This window comes from Prionailurus viverrinus, chromosome A3, assembly GCF_022837055.1.
Source record: "Prionailurus viverrinus isolate Anna chromosome A3, UM_Priviv_1.0, whole genome shotgun sequence".
In the NCBI taxonomy this organism is placed as follows: Eukaryota; Metazoa; Chordata; class Mammalia; order Carnivora; family Felidae; genus Prionailurus; species Prionailurus viverrinus.
The window spans coordinates 67,179,773-67,205,409 of NC_062563.1; the positions used below are offsets into that span (position 1 = coordinate 67,179,773).

Genomic DNA, 25,637 nt, shown 5'->3' on the forward strand with positions numbered 1-25,637 from the left:
TCGTTTCTCTTTCTCTGTATTTTGAAAGGACTATCGACATTGTTCTCCAATATTAATCAAAGCTGGAATCATCTCAGTTCTCAGCATTTGGCTCTTTGGGAACATATTTTCTTACATCTTCAGGTGCTAAAAATGCTTATAAAAATGGGGAAAGAATGAGAATAATTATAAAGAACACACGGATTTGTCATCTCCTGACAGCCAGGGAGAGTTTTCTTTTCTAGCTTAAAAGAGTAAACGGCCAGGTAAAGTTCAAAGGTCGACTTTTTTATTGTTGTTCCGACGGTTCTCCAGTTTCCCTTTACATTCCATTTTAGCTTCCGCCTTCCCAGACCCCTCACTCTTTCGTTCAGACCTCATTTCTTCAAGGTTTCAGAGTCGTGCTCCTTCTGGTAAAGGGAAGCCTCAGTTTTTTCAAATTTTCTCCGTAGCTACCAAGGCTCCCTGCCGGCTGTCAAGGTCATAGCCCACGGCCCCTCCAGCCCCATCAGCAGCCACTGCAGGAAGCACCTGCTGGCGGCGTGGGGCGGGGCGCCGCCCACGTACACCTGGGGACGGGGTGGCGCCCACCCCCACCCCCACCCCCGACGGCCTCGCCAGGGGTGGGGGAGGGGAGCTTACTCTTTCTCTCTCCCCCGCCTCCAGGCGGTGACTCATCGCCGGAGACCTGCGGCTGAGGTGTGCAGCCCGGGGCAGGGCCCGGGAGGCGGGGCCGCCAGGTCCCGCAGGTCTGCTCCGCCCCGCCGCGCGCTCAGAGTGAGCAGTTCCTCGGGGAGCTCGCACCGTCGGTGCGGTGCGGGTATAGCTCTCCGCCGTCCTCCCGACGCTGACCCGCGCAACCCACGCCCGTCCGCCGGCTCCCAGCGCCCCGCTTCCTCCGCACGCCCTCCCGCGAGACCCTAGCCCGCCTCGCGCCTCTGTCGCACAGTATGGCGCTCCCCCAAGTTCTCGCGTTCGGGCTCCTGCTCGCGGCGGCCACCGCGGCGGTGGCCGCGGCTCAGAAAGGTAAGGAGCAGAGTTGTGGGCTGCGGCCGGGTGGGGACGTCCCACGGCATCCGAGACGGAGATGGTGGGGAAGGGGCGGCCGGCCGCGCTTTCCCGTCTGGAGCGGATGGCGCGGGGCTGCAGCAACCCAGGCCCTCTGCGCTCTGCAGGCAGTGGGAAGGCTCCCGCTCGCACGGCGAGGAGGAAACCTCCTCACTATGCTGCTTTGCACCGCTCTCTAGGGAAATGGCCCGGAGCAGGGGCGGGGAGTCAGTGAACGAAGTGGCCTCGTTCGGTAACTCCTTGGCTTCGGAGTGGGCCAGGAGGGCTTGGGGAGGCGCGGCGGCCGCGCCACGTCTGGGCGCGCCCACCTACTCCCGCCGAGGCGAGCGCTTGGGGTCCTAGTGTGGCGGAACCAGCCGCGGCCGGGAGGGGAGTCGGTGGCGAAGATGGCCCTGCCCCTCCTCCCCCGGGCACCTGAGGCTGGCCCCGGATGTGGGTCTCGGGCGGGGGCAGGTGGCTGCGGAGAGGCCGTGGGGCCCGCTGCGCATCTGCGCGGGTAGCAAGTCGTCCTGGGCCTCGACTACCTGGGGTGTGAGAGTGGGTGTTTCCACTTCTTTAAGGATCGTGTAGGTAATGCCAAGTTTATTGTAGGAACCCAGAAATATCGGTAATTGTAAAGAGTAAAAAGAAAAACTCACAATCTGACCGCTTCAAGAGAATCTCCTAATAACCGACTATACTTTTTAGACATTGCTTTAAACGTTGCTGTAAACCGAAACACAGTTTTATATCTTGGGGTGTGTGTGTGTGTGTGTGTGTGTGTGTGTGTGTGTGTGTGTTTACTCCCACATAACATCCAGATTTTCCTTTTCTTTTAATCTTGGAAACCACAATTTAAGTGGTGAAGGAACAGTCTCTGGTGTGGAAGGTCACGCCATTATCCGAACATTGGACATATGGTTTGATTACATTTTTCTTTGTTATAAACATCTTGGCTGCCATCTCTTGATGGTAAGATGGTGGCCAGAAGTAAAGTGGCAGTTGGCGGACGCTTTCTGGAAAGGTCTTTAGACCTTCACCAACAGGGCCTGGGCTTAATTCATTACACTTTCAAACTATGCAGTTTAATTAACTCATGTTTTTCTAGCTCCAGTCTAAGGCTAAGTACTTAAATTGTTTTAAAGTGGTGATAGTTGCTATAGAGTATGTTCAGAAAGCCTGTACATGATTGGTCTGTTCTAAATTTCCACATCCCTTGGGCATGAAAATGGGCTTTGGAGCAGGTATAGTAGAGTGCTGCATAAGACTTTAACTCCTGGAGGACAGCCACTATCTCCTTTTGTGATCCCAATACGGAGTTTAGTGCTGGACCGATTATATAGGTGGTTCATATTAATTATCATTTAAACAGGGAATAATTAAAGCCACCTTGAGATGAAGGATCAATATAAAAATTCTTTGGTTTGTCACAGTAATTTTTGTTAATGATTGTATTCTCTTAGCTAGACAAATAAACGGAATTAGAGGGGCTTGCCAATTTGAAATTAAAATGAGGTTTTGAGATAGTGAAAGATAATGACTATTAAACTGGCACTAATACCCAGGATAAGCTGCTTAATATCACCTTCAAAATTGGGAACTTAGAATTCAGTTTAGTTAGGAAGCCCACAAACAAAAGTGACCCCTAAATTCACCGAAAGTATAATTTTTCTAAGATATAAAGTTGTCCAAGGGCTGAATATATTCCCACTAAGCTTAAATCTTTAAAGTTCAGATTTTAAGAAAATGGGCTGGGAGGAGGGAGGAAATGTGAGTTACTTACAGATCCTAGAATTGCAATTGTTGATTTTCGGGAAATGAGTCAGTAGCTGACAAGCAAGGGTTTATCTAACAGAACAGGAGGAGGGAAGGATCTGAGACTGAGAGTATCATCATGGAGATAAGGCTGAATATGATGTTTGGAGGGCTGTATTCTTGGTTTAAAAAAATCAAAATGGGAATGCATGCAAATTAGACTATGTGTCTGTATAATATATACAAACTATTCACCATGATATCAGCCACTCAAATTACAGCTGAAAAATAAAACATTCAGGACCATTTTTTAAGGCTTTGTGGCCCTATAACTTAAGCGTTATTATTAGAACATAATTTAGCTGGGACACTAGAGTTCATAGTTGGATCCACATTTTAAAGTGGGATTTTGTTTTGTAATTTATCTAGGATGTGTCTGTGAAAACTACAAACTGACCACAAACTGCTCTTTGAACACACATGGTCAGTGCGAGTGTACTTCAATTGGTGCACAAAATTCTGTCATTTGCTCAAAACGTGAGTAGAATATCCTCATTGCCTTTAAACTGTATTTTGGTTTAGCCTTCCTTAATCAATGTGTCTTGAGTTGGGAAGTGTGTTGTGTTTGTTTGTTTGTTTGTTTTTGTTCAAATTTGAATTATGTTATTTTGTCAAAATTATCTCCTGTAGCTGAACCATCTGAAAACTTAGAAAGTGAATATGGAACCATGTAAGTCTGCAATAATCTTTGGCTCTGGGAGTTTGGAGTTAAATTAAAATGTTTTTCCTTATGCATAAAACTGCAGTTACTTTTCAGTATGACATGAAGCTTTCTTTTCAGTGGCAACCAAATGTCTGGTGATGAAAGCAGAAATGACTGGCACAAAGTCTGGGAGAAGAGCGAGACCTGAGGGGGCTTTCCAAAATAATGATGGGCTCTATGATCCCGACTGTGATGAGAAGGGGCTCTTTAAAGCCAAGCAGTGCAATGGCACCACCACATGCTGGTGTGTAAACACTGCTGGGGTCAGAAGAACTGATAAGGACACGGAAATATCCTGCTCCGAACGCGTGAGGACCTAGTGAGTTGAGCTGTCAAATGTTCCTTGTTTTCATGCTTTTCAGATTCGTTTAATGACATTTATCTTTGAGTGTGTAATGTGATTTGGTGGTTTAGAATTCAAAAGGTAGAAAAGGGTATACAGTGAAAAGCTTCCATTTTTTTTCTCAAACCTCCGCCCCCCGCAGCTACCCAGTTTACTTCCACAGAACCGATGTCACCAGCTTATTATATAACTTTCCAGAGATACTTTTATGAATTCACTAGCAATATATTTTTGTTATTTTAAGAATTGTTTCTTATAGTAGCCTACTAAACAAGGATTTTCCTCTTACATTTTTACTTAACACTGTTCAGATTTTAAAGTTGGATTAGTGTTAAATGTATATGAAAAATTTAAGCTGTTTATGTATTTGCCTATTTATTGCGTTTTAAAACAAGGTGTGGTTGTCTCGGGCTCATGCAATAAAAAGGAGCGGAAGCATACTCAAGCTAGCTTAAGGAAAAAAATTAAATAAAAAAATTATTTAAAAAGTGACTAGAGCTGGAAAGTTATCAAGACCAAGGCAGGCACTCTCTCCTTTGGTGTTCTGAAGCCTCATGGTCACTTTTCTCTGTTTCACTCGGTGCCTTTTTGTCTGTTCCCTTGAACGTGACCCAGCGTGAGCAGCTAAGCCTTGGCTTTACGTGACCTTGAGTATAGTGGCCCAGCGCCAGAGGTTGACCTGTTGGAAGGGTGTTCTCTCCTGGATGAGTGCTTTATGAGCAACGTGTGAAGGCCAAGGAAGAAATTAAGGGCATACCTATTGCATAAACCCTTTTCTGTTAATTATACTGTAATTTCACTTGGGAATTTTCCTATTAGTCAATCAATAAATACTGTCTTTTTACTTTACAGCTGGATCATCATTGAACTAAAACACAAAACAAGAGAAACACCTTATGATATTAAAAGTTTACAGACGTACGTACTATTAAGTGCATTCTATTTGCACAGTTAATACTCAGATCTTCGTTCTACACCATTAGAAAAAGGAAAACAAGTCTTAATGCTTTTTCATATTTATGAAAAATAAGATACTATAAGTAATATTTTAACCTTATTTTGGAAATAGAGTTGCAAGAATAATACAGATTCCTATAGGAGTCTTCACTCAGATTCACCAGTCACCAATGAACATTTTGCCCCACTTTCTTTTTAAATGTGTATGTGTGTGTGTGCTTTTTATATCTATCTAAACACGTATAGATGTTTTTTTTCTGGAAGCATTTGAGAGCAAGTTGTAGATATCATGCCCCTTTACCCCTAAATACTTTAATGTATCTTTTCCTAGGAACAAAAGGCACTCTTTTAGTTTCTTTCTCTTTCTTGTAATCTCTACGTGCAATGAGGGAATCAAACTCACAACCTCAAGAGGAGAGTCGCATGCTCTACTGACTGAGCCAGCCAGGCGCCCCAAAAGGCACTTTTTTCTATAACCACTCTACAGTTACCAAATTCGGGAAATTTAATGTTACACCAAATTGTGCCACTTTTCCCAGTGTTGATCTTTATGGCAGTTGTTTCCCCCTTTGACCCAGAATGCAATCTGAGATCATGCATTGTATTTAGTTATGATTCTTCAGTCCTTTTTGATATGGAACACTGTCTTGGCCTTCGTTGGTCCCTCATTACATTGATATTTGTGAAGAGTATAGGCAAATTAGTTCATAGAATGTCCCTCAGATTAGGATTTATCTGTGCAAGCTAAACATTTTTGACAGAAAAACTGCATAAGTGATCTTATGTCCTTTTCAGTACTTCACATTAGGAAGCACCTGATGTCTTGTCCCTTTATTAGCGATGTTAACTGTAGTTAAGGGGATATATATATATTAGGTTTGTAAGGTAGAGTTACTGTTTACTTCTTTGTAATTAATAAATATAATATATGGGCAGATACTTGGGTACTGTGTAAATATCCCATTTCTAATCAAACTAGAACTCAATTATTTTAGCATCAATGGATGATTCTAGCCTGAATCAATTATTAGTAGTTGCAAAATGGCACAAAATTTTTAAAACAAGTTTGGTTAATGACAGTTCTAGAGCTTAAGCTACCTGCTTAGTTAAAAAGTAATGCTTCTTAATGTTGTGTAGTACACTTTTTTTAAAACACAGGTTTTTAATTATTTACAGTGCACTTAAGGAGGTAATCACAACTCGTTATCAACTAGATCCAAAATATATCACAAACATTCTGGTAAGATTTTTGTTTTTTTTTAAATGAGCTTTTGCAGAAAGTTGGTGGGATAGTATGGTTTGGGTATGAATTTTGATAGTGGTTAAACTGCACTTGAATACCAGTTTAAACCCTGGACGCTTAATTCAAATTTCCTGTTCTTTTCCTTCCATAGCCTTTGAAAACCTCAAGTTTACCCTTAAGGAAAATGTAGTATCTCTAATTTCCGTCATGCATGCCAGTCATTTTAGCCTGGGAAACCTCTCTCAATGATTGCTTTTGGTACATTTTCTTTAGGATGCCACCTAGCTCCCATCTTCTTTGGTTTAAGGAGCTAATTCTTAACCAGGTTACCCCTTCCTTGACTCTTTGAACTCTAGTTGAAAAATACTTGAATAGTGTAATGGAACTTTTTCAAGGCAGAAAAGTGATGTCATTTTTAAGGACAGGAAGGAATATACTTTTTTGCTCCTTAAAAGCAGAATGTGGTAAATGCATACTGCATTTTGGATTGTATTTCTTTAGTATTTTATTTTAAAAGTAGTTCTAACCAAATAAGGTGCTTTATTTTTTTATTTTGTTTTTATTTAAAGTTTACTTATTTATCCTGGGGGAGAGAGAGAGAGAGAGGTCAAGTAGCGGAAGGACAGAGAGAGAGGGAGAAGCAGAGAATCCCAACCAGGCTCCATACTGTCGGCACAGAGCCCAGTGCAGGGCTTGACCTGTGAGACCATGACTGAGTGGAAATCAAGAGTCAGAAACCTTTTTTTTTTAAAAATTTTTTTTTTTAATGTTTATTTTTGAGAGAGACGAGACAGAATGCAAGTGGGTTGGGGCAGAGAGAGAGGGAGACACAGAATCCGAAGCAGGCTTCAGGCTCCGAGCTGTCAGCACCAGAGCCCGACGCGGGGCACGAACTCACGAGCTGTGAGATCATGACCTGAGCTGAAGTCGGATGCTCAACCGACTGAGCCACCCAGGCACCCCCCAAGAGTCAGAAACTTAACTGACTGAGCCATCCGGGTGCCCCTTTGCTTTTTTAAAAGTAAGCTCTGTGCCCAATGTGAGGCTTGAACTCATGACCCTAAGATCAAGAGTCACATGCTCTATTGACTGAGCCAGCCAGGTGCCACCCAACTAAGATACTTTAAGATCTTGTTTGAAATCTTTTGGGCAGAAGAAAATTCTCTTTTAGAAACAAAATACGCATCATAATTATTTTTAGTTGTGTAGCTGTCTTACTTCCCTTGGATAGATTTTAAAACTTCCAAAGAGTTTTACATTATTAGTTATAAATTCAGTTACCCGCTAATGGAAAGGAACACTGACACATTTAGATTATAGAAAATAAAAAACTAAATATTCTGATTATTGACAGTAATATTTTTACATGATTTTGGTTGTGTTGGTATTAATTTGTATTTTTCATATTTTCCCCCAGTATGAGAATGATCTTATCACTATTGATCTGGTGCAAAATTCATCTCAGAAAACTCAGAATGATGTGGACATAGCTGATGTGGCTTATTATTTTGAAAAAGATGTGAGTATAATCTTCCTCATTTAATTCCTGTGTTTAGAAATGCAATGCTAGGGGCGCCTGGGTGGCTTAGTCGGCTGAGCATCCGACTTTGGCTCAGGTCATGATCTCGCGGTTTGCGAGTTCGAGCCCCACATCAGGCACTGTGCTGACTCAGAGCCTGGAGCCTGCTTCAGATTCTGTGTCTCCCTCTCTCTATGTTCCTCCCCTGCTCACACCCTGTCTCTCTGTCAAGAATAAATAAAGAAAAAAAAATTTTAAAAACTGCTTTATAAATGCAATGTTGTATGCCATGCTTCAATGGATTCAGGATCTTTCATCATCTTTTTTTTCTTTTTTAAGTTTATTTATTTATTTTGGAGAGCACGCAAGCTGGGGAGGGGCAGAGAGAGAGGGGGAGAGAGAGAATCTTAAAGCAGGCTCCACTCTCAGCACAGAGACTGACATAGGGCTCAATCTTACAAACTGGAGCTCATGGCCTGAGCTAAAATTAAGTCAGACACTTAACTGACTGAGCCACCCACCCAGGTGCCCCTTCTTTCGTTATCTTTTTCTTCACTTACATATATCAACCACACCTCTGTTCTCCACATGATTCTTGTGCTGCAATTAATAACATCCTCATCTCTGCCTTGCACCTTCTGCAAACGCCTTTCTGACCTGTTTGTTGTGTATGAGAGAATATCTTCTCTCATAATTCTTACCTGTTGTATCTTTGGTGGTTACTTAGTTTATGTAGATAGCCTCTTCTCCATTATAATGTCTATGAACAAGAGGTGATATAAGAAGTGCTATGTAACTAGTGTGATTAAAATAGTTTGTTTTGACTTTAATGTGTTATCAAAAAAATAAATTAACATAGTGAGCTATGTTTTTTTATTAAAAAATATTTTTTAATATTTATTTCTTTTTGAGAGAGAGACAGAGCATGAGCATGGGAGGAGCTGAGAGAGAGGGGGACACAGAATCTGAAGCAGGCTCCAGACTCTGAGCTCTCGGCACAGAGTCCAACTAGGGGCTCGAACTCACAAACTGTGAGATCATGACCTGAGCCGAAGCAGATGCTTAACCTACTGAGCCACCCAGGCACCCCTACACTGAGCCATTTTCTGATGAAACCTGGGATTTGCTTCAAAGTAATCTGGCCCAGGGGGAGGGGGAAGGGAGGAAAGAGAGAAGGAAGAATGGATTAAGTAAGGTTGGCCATTTGTTTATATTGTTGACTCCAGATGATAGGTACATGGGATTTCGTTATGTTGTTCTTTCTACTTTCATGTGTGTTTGAAAATTTGCCACAATAAAAAGTTTTTTTGAAGTTTCAGCATACGCGATTGTTACCGCTGAAACCAAAAAGACCCTTGACAGCAGTTCTTTCCATGTATAATTGGCATCTAATTCTATGTGGCCATGGTAGGTTTTCTTAAATATTTTAAATTGCTTTTCTCCTTCTAAATATAGGTTAAAGATGAATCCTTGTTCCATTCCAATAAAATGGATCTGAGAGTAAACGGGGAGCAATTGGATCTGGATCCCGGGCGAACTGCAATTTACTATGTTGATGAAAAACCACCTGAATTTTCAATGCAGGGTCTGCAAGCTGGTATTATTGCTGTCATTGTAGTTGTGACACTTGCAATTATTGCTGGAATCGTTGTGCTGGTGAGTGTAGAACAAGTCCACTTTCTTTTTTTCTTTTTTTCTTTATTTTATTTTAATTTTTTTTTTTCAACGTTTATTTTTGGGACAGAGAGAGACAGAGCATGAACGGGGGAGGGGCAGAGAGAGAGGGAGACACAGAATTGGAAACAGGCTCCAGGCTCTGAGCCATCAGCCCAGAGCCCGACGCGGGGCTCGAACTCACGGACCGCGAGATCGTGACCTGACTGAAGTCGGACGCTTAACCGACTGCGCCACCCAGGCGCCCCATATTTTATTTTATTTTAGAGAGAGAGAGAATGTGCAGGAGTGGGGAAGAGAGAGAGGGGGGCAGAAAGAGAGAATCCTGAGCAGGCTTTGCACTGTCAGTGAAGAGCCCAGTGCAGGCCTTGATCCCATGACCCTGGATGATGACCTGAGCCAAAATCAAGAGTCAGAGACTCAACCAACTGAGCCACCCAGCCATTTGAAGGCATATTTTTTCAAGAAAAGGTGACAACGTGAGAGAACTATCTCCATATTTTAGAACATATTAATGAAGCAAAATTTTCAGTTTTTATAATGCTCTATAGTGAATGAATCTCTTGCATCTGGCCCTTTTTTATAAAACGGTCACTTTATGAAGTAAGAAAGGATACTAATCTGAGAAAAGCTCATAGCTGAGCACCGCACGGGTCAGTTACGTTGCCATCAAGCAGCAAATGTCCTTTAGTTCTCTTGCTACAAACAGTCCAACAGCCCTGCCAGCATCAGTGCAAAATACCTGAACTCCCAAACCGTTCAATGAAATGAAACAACAGAACACCAATTATTAAAGTTAGCATGGAAAGGGTTAAAAGTGGTAAATATGAGGAACGATTCTAAACAAAAGATTAGCAAATTTAATTTAGCAGTGCCTCAGCAGAAGAAGGTACCACCTGGACAGGATTTATTCTAGAAATACAAGGATGCTCAGCATTAAGAAATCTTAACAACATAGCATAATTCAGAAATAGATTTGAGGGTATGTGAAAACTTAAATTTTCAGTTCAGTGGAATCATCATACTTGGCTATCCATCTGGACGAAAACAAAAGTTGAATTTCTATTTCACCCTCCCAGGGCAGGCCATATTGCCCAACACTGGGAATGGTACATTATGGAGCAGGGTGCCCATGTTCAAACAAATTCCCAATGGATTATAGTAACAAATGTTGAAAAATAGAACAAGCCTCAAAATTAATTTAGGAAATGTTTGTACAACCTTGTGGTAAAGGAAACCAAGCAAGGCAAGAAATCTAGAGTCCATGAATGAAAAGTTACATATTTGACTAAGTTGAAATTAAACATTTTTTATGGCAAAGATATTATAAAGTGAAAAATAGCCATGATATGCTGGGGGGAAATATCCATGATGCATAAAACAAAAAAGATAGTTATGCATAATATATGAATTCTTAGAGGAGAAAATTAAATCAAGAATAGCAAACGGCACAGATAGATGATTCACAGAAGAAATCCAGATGGGAAATAAACACGAGAGAATCCTAGAAATCAAATTGTCCTATAGAAATGAAAGCACAGGTACATAGGAAGGACAGTATAGGTTATGTATTGCACTGTTGCTCGTAAGGGTGAATCTGGAAACAATTTGAGTGCACCCCTGTAGGAAAATGGATGAGGAGATTGTGGAACATCTATGTTATGGAATAAAGCTGTTAAAAAGAATGAGTGCAATTTATAGCTTTTGCTCATCGGAAGGTTCCTATGATGTTGATATAGGCTGTGCAAAGAGGGAAATGATACTGTATGATCCCATTTTTTTAGACTGCCCCCTTTCCCAAAACTCATGTATGGTTTTGTGTATGTTTGTATTAGGATGGAGCAAAATGTGGAAGAATGCGTAACAGGCCGTTAGATTTTATTATTAAAGATTGTTGTTTTCTCAATGCGTTTTTTTGTTTTGTTTTGTTTGTTTTGTTTTGGTTTGTTTAACTGGTTGTTGTAGGCTTTTTGTTATTGTTCCAGAAGATTTTGGTGGGGGCTGGGCTCAAAGTTTTTTTTTTTTTTAATTGAAGTATAATAAACAGTGTTATATTAGTTTCTGGTATATAAAATAATGATGCAACAATTCTGTATATTAGGGGCACCTGAGTGGCTCAGTCAGTTAAGTGTCTGACTTCGGCTTGGATCATGATCTCACAGTTTGTGAGTTCAAGCCATGCATAGGGCTCTGCACTGACAGCATAGAGCCTACTTGGGATTCTCTGTCTCCCTCTTTCTCTTCGCCCCTTCTCTGCTCGTGTGCACATAGTATACTGTCCTTCTCTCAAAAATAAATAAACATTTTTTAAAAACCTCTTTAATTCTGTATATTACTTACGTCTCGTCATGGTAAGTATAGGCTTTTGTTTTTTTTAGTTTAGTAGGGAAATTTTAATTTAAGAAATAATATCTGTAGATTTTAAAATTAAATTTGTTCAGATAGGAATAATGTTCATTAAAAACATTTTATGTGTCAATTTTTCTTCCATTCAGGTTATCTCCAGAAAGAACAGAATGGCAAAGTATGAGAAGGCTGAGGTAAATGGATTACTTAATAAAAAGGCCCCTTTTTAAATCTCTTACTCCTGATAATCACTATACCTACCTAGACACTGATAGGACTCCATTATACTGGAGCCCCTTCATAGTATAGTCCTTAAGGGACAGTCTTTCCATGTTTCCTTAAATTCTCCTTCATGAGTTCCATGGCAGACCAGCTGATATTGAATTCTGCCTCAATGCATAGTGGGATAGGAAACCTGCAATTTTTCTTTGACAAAGTGTCAACTTTTTTTTTTTTTAAGGGTGGGGCCTACACATGAATATTTATTTTTTTATTTTTTTATTTTTTTCAACGTTTATTTATTTTTGGGACAGAGAGAGACAGAGCATGAATGGGGGAAGGGTAGAGAGAGAGGGAGATACAGAATCGGAAACAGGCTCCAGGCTCTGAGCCATCAGCCCAGAGCCTGATGCGGGGCTCAAACTCACGGACCGCGAGATCGTGACCTGGCTGAAGTCGGACGCTTAACCGACTGCGCCACCCAGGCGCCCCTAAAGTGTCAACTTTTAATGGAATCTTTCAGAGGCGTACTCTGTGGATTCACATTACAGAAACTTAATGTGGCTGATGACCTGAGTTGTTGCTTTTATTCCAGTGAAATAATTATTAAAAAAGAGCTTAATACATGTCCTAATGAGTCTCTTCCATGCTAACTAGTCACCTACATTAGTGTGAAGACAAAGTGTGAGATTGTTAGCGTGTCAGTTGCTTGGAGTCAGATGTGAACCACACTTGTTCCTGAACTCTGTCAATAACATTTTCAGTATACCCACTGATTTTTATATATTTATGCATTTATTTGTAATTGTGTATGTGCATTTTACTAATCTTCTACCAAGAAACACAGAAATGTAAAAGAGTATTGAAAAAAAATTGAATAAAACTAGAAAGTTGCAGCTTTTTTTTTTTCCTAAACCATAGTTGACCATCTGGCTTACCTGGTTTGGTGACCACAGGTCTGGGGGACAGACTCTCCCTGAACTGAAGCATAACAAAGTTGGAATGACAATGTAGTGTTGTGGTCAAGAGCAATATAGATGTGGGTTTGATTACTTGTTAGCTGGGCAAGTTATTTAACTTCTTTAAGCGTCCATGTTTCCTTATCTGTAAAATGAGGATATACATACAGACCCATTGTAGGATTAAACACAGTAGTCTGTATACAGTGTTGGTCCACTGCTTGGCACACAGCAGAATGTTTGCCAGTGGTCGTAGTTTCCATTCATCTTGTCTCAGTTCTGCTTGTAACTAATTGTGTGATCTGTGACAAGTCAATTCTGAGCTTCAATTTCCTCGTAAAAAGAAAATATATTGTTTCTTACTGGATGTAAAAATGGCATCCATTTAATAAAGACCTTATCCATTCTTAAAGATCTAACTCACCTGCTACTTCCCCATCACTTTGGCCGTCTTACCTCCAAATAGTAGTTTGGGTCGTGCATTCAGTGCATGCTTCCTTGTAGTACATTTTTTCTTTTTCCAAATGGAGCTCATAAACGTGGAGAGAATCATCTTGCTTTCCTCTTTTTTTTTTTTTTTTGTAACTATTTTAAGGATGAACAAAAGACTGGAAAATTATTTAAATTTGTTTTCTCTTTTTTTCCTCTATTTCAGATAAAGGAGATGGGTGAGATGCATAGGGAACTCAATGCATAATGACTATAATTTGAAGAGTAACTACAAGAAGGGAAGTTAGCAAACATTACAAATGTACAGACATGGGACAAAGAGATCTTTGAGGACTATTGTTTTGTTAGTTAACATCTGTTTGTAATAGTGAAACCTGTACTCAATATATAAGCAGCTTCAAATTGACTTTACTAATCTTAAAATTTGACCACAAGTGTCTTATTTATGCAGATCTGATACAAAACTCAGAACTTGGACTGCAGAGTTAAAATTGTTTCTGCCTAACATTGAAGTGTGTACCTTAAATATGCTTCACAGTAGAGATTTAATGACTAGTGTCTCATCCATTTGTGATTGAACGCTGCCTTTCTGTTTACTTTGAGTCTTGTACATACAAATTTTTTTTTTTACAAACTGAAATAAAACATTTTAAACTAAATTTCCTAACTTTGTTTGAATCATACAGAATCAAATTTCATAGTATACAAATAAGATAACAGGTTAAGAAATGCTCAGAATGCTAACTGCAAATTGGAGTTTTATAGGAGTATTTATAATTATGTGTATTCAGTATAAAGTGTATAATCTCTGTGTAACTTCTACACAGAAAAATCAGTTTTATTCTGAATGAATCTAAGTTTCTGTTTTAAACAAATTGGCATTTTGACAAACACACCTTAGGGCAGAATTGGTGGATAAATGTTGTGAACCATGAATGCTATGGTTGGTTGCGTTAAAGCACCAGACATTCAACATCTTACATGACAAATAATTACAGTAAGACACATTTTGTGTGAGTTAAGAGTATCCTGAAATTTTGCTTTTGATAGGAAATTTTTAAAAACACTATGAAGAGAACAGCATTAAAGAAAATGTAAAAGCTAGATTGAACATTTACCAACGATTTTTATCCCTTCTGTAGTAGGCAGACTTCTAGGATGGCCCCCAAGATTACTTATCCCTGATGTACATGCCCAAATAATCCTCTCCCCTAGAGTGTGGGCGGGGCCTGTGAATATGATGAGCAGTCACTCCCAAGATTAAGTTACATTTTATGGCAAAGGTGAGGGGATTTTAGATGTAGATGTGATTGAGATCCCTAAAGCTTGACTGTATTGAAAGAGAGATTACAAAAGAGTGCCTGAAGGTAGGAGACAAGAAGTAGAAACTACAGATGAGCTCTCCCATTAGCCTTAAAGCAAACTGCCATGTGGTGGAGAGGGTCACCTATCAGGAAACAGCGGGCTGAGAGGAGGGCCTCAGTCCCACAACCACAAGAACTGAATTCTGCCAACAATCACTGAGCTTGGAAGAGGACCCCAGCTCCAGATGAGATCACAGCCCTGGCCAACATTACCGCAGTCTTGAGACCGAGAAAAGGACCCACTTATGTGATGCCTAAACTCCTGACCCGTGGAAACTGATAATGTGTTTATTGTCTTAAAATGCTAAATTTGTGGTAATGTATTATGCAGCAATAGAAATTGATACAGTGAGTAGCAAGAAGGGAATAGATAATAAGGAGCAGCCATTACCGCCAGGCCTGAGACAGAGCACCCAAAGAAGAGAATCTCTACTTCACCTAAGCCCCACTCCCCGGGCTGAGATCTGGACCCTGTGGGAGAGGGCAGTGCAGCTCACTGAAGAGCAGGGAAGTTGCTATGATGCTACCCTGGAGGGACTTACTGAAAATCTGCCCCATGGAACTTGCTGGAAATAATGCCCTCTAGGACAGGAGTCCTCAGGAACTTGCTGGAAATAATGCCCTCTAGGACAGGAGTCCTCAAACCAGCCTGCAGCCTGGCCTACCACCTGTTTTTATATAGCCTGGGAAATAAGAATGGCTTCTGCATTTTTAAAGGATTGAATATTTCCTAGTATGTGAAAGTTACATGGTAAAAATGTCAGTGTCTGTAAATAAAGTTCTATTGGAGCACAGCTATGTTCATTTATTGTGTGTGGCTGTTTTGTACTACGGCAGAAGAGTAGCGTTGGACCCACTGGCTGGCAAAGCTTAAAATATTCATTCTGGCCCTTAACAAAAAGTTTGCTGAACCCCTGCTTTAGGGTGCTGGGGAAAAACTGTTCATAGGAACATGTCCTATTAGACACCAAAGGCACTCCGTAAAGCTGCCTCCCCCCGCCCCCTGCCCCCCGAAAGAGCACAAGCAGTAGAGAGGGAGAGAATTTTAAGCAGGCCCCATGCCCAGCTCGGAGACAGGGCTCAATCTCACAATCATGAGATCATGACCTGAGCCAAAATCAAGAGTCCAACGCTTAACCGACTGAGCCACCTGTGTGCCCTTAAAGCTGCTTTTTGTCATTTGGGTGTGGGAGCAGGTGCTCAGGGAAGCTGAGGAGCTGGAGAAGCCCTGGGCTCTGCAAACTGGGGAAACAGCAGGTGTTGCAAGGGGAACGCACTCCCCCTTTTTCTTGCACTGTGTGTCCTGCACCCTGTACTGACAAAGCTTCAGGTGCATTTTTACACAGAAGGCAAAAGGGTGAATTTGCATGGAAGAGGCAGTAATCAAGGCATATTCTTCAATCCCATGCCTTCAAGTGTCCTCTTTTGAAGCTACATTTCTAAAGACAACACTGACTACTAATTGCCAATGGCCTTTTTTCCCCAGTGTTTAATCATGCGATTCCTCCACAGCTTATCACTATGACTGTCCCATTTCCTACCTCAGTATGTTGCTTACAGATTTTCTTCTTTGGCAGAACTGGCATGAGTCTCCCCTGGTTGTTTTCATCTTCTACTGACTCTGAAGTACTGATCCAGGATTTAGCCTTAGTATTTTCTACTCTGGATGTGATCTATTTAAAAACTGTGCCCTTTCTTCTGTTAATCTGCCTTCTGTCGATTTAATTCACACACTCCCAAGAACTGAACCTAACAGGGTAGAGGAAAGTTTCTCCTCAACAAATATAACAGTTAATAATAGATACAACATGGGGCGCCTGGGTGGCGCCGTCGGTTAAGCGTCCGACTTCAGCCAGGTCACGATCTCGCGGTCCGGGAGTTCGAGCCCCGCGTCAGGCTCTGGGCTGATGGCTCAGAGCCTGGAGCCTGTTTCCGATTCTGTGTCTCCCTCTCTCTCTGCCCCTCCCCCGTTCATGCTCTGTCTCTCTCTGTCCCAAAAATAAATAAAAAACGTTGAAAAAAAAATAATAGATACAACATAATTTCACAACTCTTTTCTGTCATCCTGAAACATGGCCCCCAAGCCCTCTAAACATTCCCACTGACCTCCCTAAAAAGCTACCATTCCTTCTCTCTTTCATATCAAACTTCTAATTTTTTTTAATGTTTTAAAATTTTAATTTCAGTATAGTCAACGTACAACTTTATATTAGTTTCAGGTGTAAAATAATCCTATTACTCAGTGCTCACCACAATAAGTGTACTCTTTATTTTTAGGTTATCTCCATACCCAGCATGGGGCTCAAACTCAGGACCCCGACATCAAGAGTTACATGCTCCTCCAACTGAGCCAGCCAGGCACCCCACAATAAGTGTACTCTTAATCCCTGTCACCTATTTCATTCATCCCCCCACTCCCTCCCCTCTGGTAACCATCTGTTTGTGATCTAAAGTTAAGAGTCTGTTTTTTGGCTTGTTTCTTTTTTTCTGCTTTGATCATTTGTTTTGTTTATGAAATTTCACACTTAAGTGAAATCATAGGGTATTTGTCTTTCTCTGATTGACTTATTTCACCTAGCATACTCTGGATCCATCCGTGTTGTTGCAAATGGCAAGATTTTATTCTTTTGTATTGCTAATATTCCATTGTGTGTGTGTGTGTGTGTGTGTGTGTGTGTGTGTGTATACATACATATACATACCCACCATTTCTTTATCCATTCATCAGTTGATGGACACTTGGGCTGTTTCCATAATTTGGCTATTGTTGGTAATGTGATAAACATAAGGGTGTATACATCCTTTTGAATAGTGTTTTTGTATTTTGAGGGTAGTAGTGTGATTACTGGATTGTAGGGTAGTTCTATTTCTCCTATCCAAGTACTAACCAGGCCCAACCCTGCTTACCTTCTGAGATCAGATGAGATTGGGCATGTTCAGGGTGGTATGGCCATAGACCGGGTACTTCTATTTCTAATTTTTTGAAAAACCATAACTGTCTTCCACAGTATTTGCACCAGTTTGCAGTCCCACCAACAGTGCTTATGGGTTCCTTTCTTCTTCACATCCTTGCTAACACTTGTTTCTTGTGTTTTTGATTTGAGCCATTCTGACAGGTGTGAGGTGATATCTCACTGTTTTGATTTGCATTTCCCTGATGATGAGTGATGTTGAACATCTTTTCCTATGTCTGTTGGCCATCTGAATGTCTTCTTTGGAGAAATGTCTGTTCATGTCTTCTGCCCAATTTTAAATTGGATTCTTTGGGTTTTTTGGTGTTGAGTTATTTAAGTTGTTTATATATTTTGGATACTAACCTTTTATTGGATATCATTTGCATCTTCTCCTATTCAGTAGATTGTCTTTTAGTTTTGTTGGTAGTTTCCTTTGCTGTGCAGAAGCTTTTTAGTTTGATGTAGTCCTGATAGTTTATTTTTGCTTTTGTTTTCCTTGGCTGAGGAGACATATCTAGAAAAATGCTGTTACAGCCCATGTCAGAGAAATTACTGTCTATACTCTCTTCTAGGATTTTTGTGGTTTCAGGTGTCACATTTAGGTCCTTAATCCATCTTGAGTTTATTTTGTGTATGGTGTAAGGTATTGGTCCAGTTTCATTCTTTTGCATCTCCAGTTTTCCCAACACCATTTGTTGAAGAGACTTTTTCCCATTGCATATTCTTGCCTCTTTATCGAAGAGTGACCATACAATCATGGGTTCATTTCTGGACTTTCTATTCTGTTCCAATGATCAATGTGTATTTTGTGCAAATGCCATACCGTTTTGATTACTATAGCTTTGTAGTATAACTTGAAATCTGGAATTGTGATACCTCCAGCTTTGTTTTTCTTTTTCAAGATTGCTTTGGCTATTCAGGGTCTTTTGTGGTTCTATACAAATTTCATGATTGTTTGTTCTAGTTCTGAAAAAAATGCTGTTGATATTTTGATAGGGATTGCATTAAATTTGTTAATTGCTTTGGGTAATAGTAGATTACTTGTATTTGTCTTCTTTCCAGATTTTTTCTTGTGGTTGATTTCTAGTTTCATTTTGTGGTTGATTTCTAGTGTTGTGGTTAGAAAAGATGCATGGTATGGCTTCAATCTTGAATTTGTTCAGGTTTGTTTTGTGGCCTAAAATGTGATCCATTCTAGAGAATGTTCCATGTGCACTTGAAAAGAATGTGTATTCTGCTGTTTTAGGATGGGGTGTTCTGAATATATCTTGAAATCCATCTGTCCAATGTGTCATTCAAAGCCACTGTTTCCTTGTTGATTTTCTGTTTGGATGAGCTGTCTATTGATGTAAGTGGGGTGTTAAAGCCCCCACTATTGTTGTATTACTATCAATTACTTTATGTTCATTATTAACTGCTTTCTGTATTTGGGTGCTTTCAAGTTGGGTGCATAAATGTGTACAGTTTTGTATCTTTTTGTTGGATTGTTCTGTTTATGATTATATAGTATTCTTTGTCTCTTGTTACAGTCTTTGTTTTACAGTCTATTTTGTCTGATATAAATATTGCTACCCTGGTTTTCTTTTCACTTCTGGTTGCATAACAAATGCTTCTCCATCCCTTCACTTTCAATGTACATGTGCCTTATGTCTGAAATGAGTTTTATAGGCAGCATATAGATAGGTCTTATTATTATTATTTTTAAATCTATTCTGTTGCCTTATGTCTTTTGATTGGAGCATTTAGTCCATTTACATTCAAAGTAATCATTGATTAAGTATGGATTTATTGCCATTTTGTTACTTGTTTTATGGTTGTTTTTGTAGTTCTTCTCTGTTCCTTTCTTCAGTTGCTCTCTTCTCATGATTAATTGGCTTTCTTTAGTGATATACTTGGATTCCTTTCTCTTTATTTTTTTGAAGATCTATAACTGGGTTTTTGGTTTTTTAACTTTTTTTTAACACTTATTCATCTTTGAAAGACAGAGAGAGAGAGAGAGAGAGAGAGAGAATGATTGGGGGAGAGGCAGAGAGAGAGGGAAACTCATAATCTGAAGCAGGTTCCAGGCTCTGAGCTGTCAGCACAGAGCTGGACACAGGACTCAAACCTACAGACTGTGAGATTATGACCTGAGCTGAAGTCGGATGCCTAACCAACTGAGCCACCCTATAACTGGGTTTTTGATTGATTAGGTTTATATGTAACATCTTCTGCATAGAGCAGTCTATATTAAGTTGATGGTAGCTTAAGTTTGAACCCATTCTTTACTCCTCTTCTCCCCACCTTTTGGGTATATGGTGTCATATTTTATATCCTTTTATGTTGTGAGATGGATATGCTTATTTTTACTGCTTTTGTGCTCCCTACTTTTCTTACTTTTACTTATGGTCTTTCCACTCAAAGAGTCCCCTTTAATATTTCTTGTAGAGCTAGTTTAGTGGTCCTGAATTTCTTTAATTTTTCTTCCTCTGGAAAACTCTTTATCTCTCCTTCTATGTGAATGATAGCGCTGCTGAATACAGTATTCTTGCCTGCAGATTTTTTTTTTTTGAGAGAGAGAGAGATAGAGAAAGACAGCATGAGTCAGGGAGGGGCAGAGAGAGAGAGAGAGAGAGAGAGAGAGAATCCCAAGCAAGCCCAAGAATCCTCTGTCAGCACAGAGCCCGATGTGGGGCTGGAATTCACAAACCATGACATAATGACCCAAGACAAAATCAAGAGTAGGACACTTAATTGGCTGAGCCAGACAGGCACCCCTTGGCTGCAGAATTTTTTTTCCTTCAACACTTTGAATATATCATGCCACTCCTGGCCTGCAAAGTTTCTGCTGAAAACTCAGCTGACAGCGTTATGGGTCATGTATGTAACTGTTTTCTTTTCTCTTGCTGCTTTTTAACGTTTATTTATTTTTGAGAGAGAGAGAGAGAGAATGAGGGGGGGGGGAGCAACTGGGACAGAGGATTCGAAGTGGGCTCTTTGTTGACAGCAGAGAGCCTAATGTGGAGCTCAAACCCACAAACTGTGAGATCATGACCTGAGCCAAAGTCAGACCAACTGACTGAACCACCAAGGTGCCCCTGCTCTTGCTGCTTTTAAAATTCTCTGTTTACCATTAATTTTTGCTACTTTAATTACTATGTGTCTTAGTTTGGACCTCCTTGCGTTGATTTTGTTAGGGGTTCTCTGTGCCTCCTGGTTCTGGATTTCTGTTTCCTTCCCCAGTTTTGAGAAGTTTTCAGCTATTATTTCTTCAAGTAAGTTTTCTGCCCCATTTTCTTTCTTTTCTTCTGGGATCTCTATAATGCAAATGTTATTACACTTGATGGTGTCACTGAGTTCCTTAAGTCTATTCTCATATTGCTTAATTTTTTTTTTTCTCTCACCTACTTAACTTGATTACTTTTCATTACTCTGTCCTCCAGGTCTCATTCTTCTGCTTCTTCTAGTTTATTATTTATTCTATTAGTGTATTTTTTACTTCATTTATTGTGTTCTTCATCTCTGATTTGTTCTTTTTATCTCTTTGTTAAGGATGTCATTGAAGTCCCTCTTAAATCCAGTGAGTATCTTTATGATCATTACTTTAAATTTTCTATCAGGCATTATTACTTGTTTTCATTTCACTTAGGTCTCTTGCTGTTACTTGGTACTGTTTTTTCATTTGGGATATATGCCTCTGTGTCCTCATTTTGTCTAACTCTTTGTGTCTGTTTTTTATCAAACTTTTTAAAAGATTTTATTTTTGGGGCGCCTGGGTGGCGCAGTCGGTTGAGCGCCCGACTTCAGCCAGGTCACGATCTCGCGGTCCATGAGTTCGAGCCCCGCGTCGGGCTCTGGGCTGATGGCTCAGAGCCTGGAGCCTGTTTCCGATTCTGTGTCTCCCTCTCTCTCTGCCCCTCCCCCGTTCATGCTCTGTCTCTCTCTGTCCCAAAAATAAACGTTGAAAAAAAAAAATAAATAAATAAAAGATTTTATTTTTAAGTAATCTCTACACAAAATGTGGGGCTTGAACTCACAACTCCACAATCAAGAGTCACATGCCCTACTGACTGAGCCAGCCAGATACCCCATCAAACTTCTTAAAAACAACAAGCACATCTTGCTTTCAGAATGAACTCTTCAATCCATAGAGCTTCTGTTCTCCACAGGAACTAACCAAAGAGCTTTCTCCAAAACCAGTGACTTCTTTGGGTTCTTTGTCCACTTTTAAATTGGTTTATTTATCATTTTATTATTGAAATGTAAGATTTCTTTATATATTCTGGATACAAGTCCCTTTGGATATATGATCTGCAAATGTTTTCTCAGAAGAACATTCAGAAAACATGAAAAGGTGCTTAATATCGGTAGTCATTAGGGGAATGAAAATCTAAATCACAACCACAATAAGATACCATTTTTTTTTTAAAGATATTCACTGAATTTGTTTTTTTTTTAATTTTTTTTTTAACGTTTATTTATTTTTTGAGACAGAGAGAGACAGCGCATGAACGGGGGAGGGGCAGAGAGAGAGGGAGACACAGAATCGGAAGCAGGCTCCAGGCTCTGAGCCATCAGCCCAGAGCCCAACGCAGCTCGAACTCACGGAGCGCGAGATCGTGACCTGAGCTGAAGTCGGATGCTCAACCGACTGAGCCACCCAGGCGCCCCGATACCATTTTTTTTTTGAAGCAACAAAACGTTCTAAAGTTAGATTGTGGTGATGGTTATACAACTCCTGATAATATAATCATATGCTTTATCATTATTTTTTAAATAGGTTCCACACACAATGTGAGGCTTGAACTCATGATCTTGATATCAAGAGTCCCATGCTCCAGGGGCACCTGGGTGGCTCAGTTGGTTGAGTGGCCAACTTCGGCTCAGGTCATGATCTCCAATTCATGGGTTTGAGCCCTGCAATAGCGAATTACATGGCTATACCATATTTTACATATACATTCATCAGTTGCTCCGAAGCAGTCACTACTTTTATTACCAAATAATATCGAGTTGCATGGCTATGCCATATTTATTCATTCATCAGACTGCTCTGAAGATGTCTCCCTCTCTCTGTGTCTCCCTCTCTCTCTCAATTGTTAAATTAACAATAATAATTTACTTTTAAGGTTAAAGCACCTTAACGTACACAATACTTTTCTATACTTGGTTGTTTTAAAATAGTAATTATTATTTCTTTAATGAGCCTCTTTGTTAGTACATGCTTTTTTACCCAACACTTATTCTGACTGTAAAAAGAAAATAGTCATTATTGTGAATTTGGAAAATATATGAGAAAATTAAAAAAACATGTTGGGGTCATGATTTTTTGCGCCCTATCAGTCATGTCATGTCTTCCAGTTATATTTGTGTGAAAGTTCTCTTACCAGTTATTTTTAGAAATGCATAGTTTCCTATGTAGGACTGGAAAACATGAAATTTCTGTAAGATGCCACTATTTGACATAACTTTAGAAATTTATCATAAATATTGTTGGGGAGAAGGAAATTACTTCCTTTATTCTCAGAAGTTCTTCTGGTCGGATTAATAATTGACACAGATTAACAGAAGAAAAAAACAAAATTACATGGGCACAGAGGTTCAATAAAAAAACTGAGACCAAAGGAAATGACAAATGTATGCAGTGTTTATACATTTTAGACAAAGAAACATAAATCTGTGAGGAATTGACAGGACAAAGAAAACATGTTTGGGAGTTTCAATTAGTAAAGGAATTCTAACCAGAATTTGGGCTGGGGAAGTAAATTAGTAAAAACGACAAGATTTGTTTATATAGGCTTCTTCAGCCCTGAATTCCCACCTCTGGTGATACGGATGCTACTCTCAGTCTCCAGGTGATGTGGGGGGCACCTTTCACATGGGAGACTTATTTCCTGCATTCAGGGAGATAAAGGGTCAAGAGGCCCTTCTTGCATTGCTGCTTTTTCAGTAACTTCAATTTAAAGCAATCAACATTCCACTGTGGCATATCTTGGGGCAGACTGCACTGAGCTCCAACAACATTGAATCCATGCACATGACTTAAAAAAAAAAAAGATGCTCTTGGGGCGCCTGGGTGGTTCAGTTGGCTAAGCGTCCAACTTTAACTTTGGCTCAGGTCATGATTTCAGGGTTCGTGAGTTTGAGCCCCACGTCGGGCTCCGTGCTGACAGCTCAGAGCCTGGAGCCTGCTTGAGATTCTGTGTCTCCTCTCCCTGCCCCTCCCATTTGCAGCCTCTCAAAAGTAAATAATAAACATTAAAAACAAGATTAAAAAAATAAATAAAAATATGCTTTTAAGACAAACTCTTAGACAAATTCATTACAAGTGCATGTCCAAGTTTTATTTCAAGCTTGTGTTTAAACAGGTTAATTTAAAGAACCCACTTCTTGGGGCACCTGGCTGGCTCAGTGGGAAGAACATGCAACTCTTGATCTCGGGGTTGTGAGTCTGAGCTCGATCCTCTTCTCAAAGACATTTTGTAGGGGAATGTCTGGGTGGCTCAGTCGGTTAAACATTTAACTTTGGCTTAGGTCATGGTCTCTCAGTCAGTGGGTTCAAGCCCCACATCTGGCTCTCTTCTGTCAGCACAGGACCTGCTTCGGATCCTCTGTCCCCCTCTATCTCTGCCCCTCCCCTGGTGTATGCTCTCTCTCTCTCTCTCAAAAATAAATAAAGTTTTAAAAAAAAAAGACATTTTGTAGGAAAAAAGCATGTTAGGATCATTGTTATTAGCCTGGATACAAAGCAAAGGATCATTAGGTATCTTCTATGTTTTGTTAAAAGTCACTGTCCTCTGCCGAGGCTGATAGTCCTCTGGAGGAATTTTCTGGACTTTATGCCCATTATAGTCTCTCAGAAATGGTTTTAATGGGTGCCTGGGTGGCTCAGTCAGTTGAATGTCCAACTTCAGCTCAGGTCATGAGTTTACAGTTCATGAGTTAAAGCCCCACATAGGACTCTGTGCTGACAGTGCAGACCCTGCTTGGGATTCTCTCTGTCTCCCTCTCTCTCTCTCTACTCTACCTGAACTTTCTTTCTCTCAAAATAAATAAATACACTTAAAAAAGAAACAAAGAAATGCTAATAATGTCTCAAAAAGAATGGCTAAAGACATCAGATTACAAAACTCAGGTTTCAAACACATTATCTTTTTCAGAACTGCTGGTAAAACTTCCCCTGCCCAGGAGCAACCACCACAGTTATGGTGTTTAGAAGGCTCACGCTTTGGAGATCCATCTTGATTAGCATGGTGCTTCACCCCTAAACTGTACAAATATTCTGAAATAGGGCTTTAGCTCACAATCTAGAGTGGATTTTTTCAATTTTTATTTTTTTCAATTTTATTTTTTAAAATTTATATCCAAATTAGTTAGCATGTAGTGCAACAATGATTTCAGGAGTAGATTCCTTAATGCCCCTTACCCATTTAGCCCATCCCCCCTCCCACACCCCCTTCCAGTAACCCTCTGTTTGTCCTCCATATTTATGAGTCTCTTCTGTTTTATCCCCCTCCCTGTTTTTATATTATTTTTGTTTCCCTTCCCTTATGGTCATCTGTTTTGTCTCTTAAAGTCCTCATATGAGTGAAGTCATATGACATTTGTCTTTCTCTAATTTCACTTAGCATAATACCCTCCAGTTCCATCCACGTAGTTGCAAATGGCAAGATTTCATTCTTTTTGATTGCCGAGTAATACTCCGTTGTATCTATATACCACATCTTCTTTATCCATTCATCCATCGATGGACATTCAGGCTCTTTCCATACTTTGGCTATTGTTGACAGTGCATACCCAATAGGTGCCAGGCCTTATGGCACACAGACGGTTAAGCATACAGAATTTGGAACAAGACAGAACTGTATTACTACCAGCTCTGTAATCTTGGGCCAGATACTTCACATCTCCAAGTTTCCATTGCTTCATTGTAAAATAAGAATAACAATAGTACCTAATACCTTGTGTTTCAAAGATTAAAAGAGTTAACACATGTAAAAATAAGAAAACACCTGTCAGTGAATGGTGATGAACATTAGTCGTTATCATTAACTATAAAAACTCATTGGTGTCCTTTCCAGGTGTT

At 40.1% G+C, this 25,637-nt stretch overlaps 1 protein-coding gene across 1 annotated transcript; it reads left to right on the forward strand.

Annotated features, from left to right (window-relative positions):
* Positions 1 to 726: 726 nt before the first annotated feature.
* EPCAM (epithelial cell adhesion molecule) lies at positions 727 to 13,913 on the forward strand. The gene is made up of 9 exons (XM_047853888.1): positions 727 to 1,005; positions 3,211 to 3,318; positions 3,623 to 3,863; positions 4,740 to 4,805; positions 6,021 to 6,084; positions 7,505 to 7,606; positions 9,062 to 9,262; positions 11,776 to 11,820; positions 13,460 to 13,913. The coding sequence occupies exons 1-9, from the start codon at positions 930 to 932 to the stop codon at positions 13,499 to 13,501; spliced, it is 945 nt and encodes a 314-aa protein (XP_047709844.1). The 5' UTR covers positions 727 to 929; the 3' UTR covers positions 13,502 to 13,913.
* The last annotated feature ends 11,724 nt before the right edge of the window (positions 13,914 to 25,637 follow it).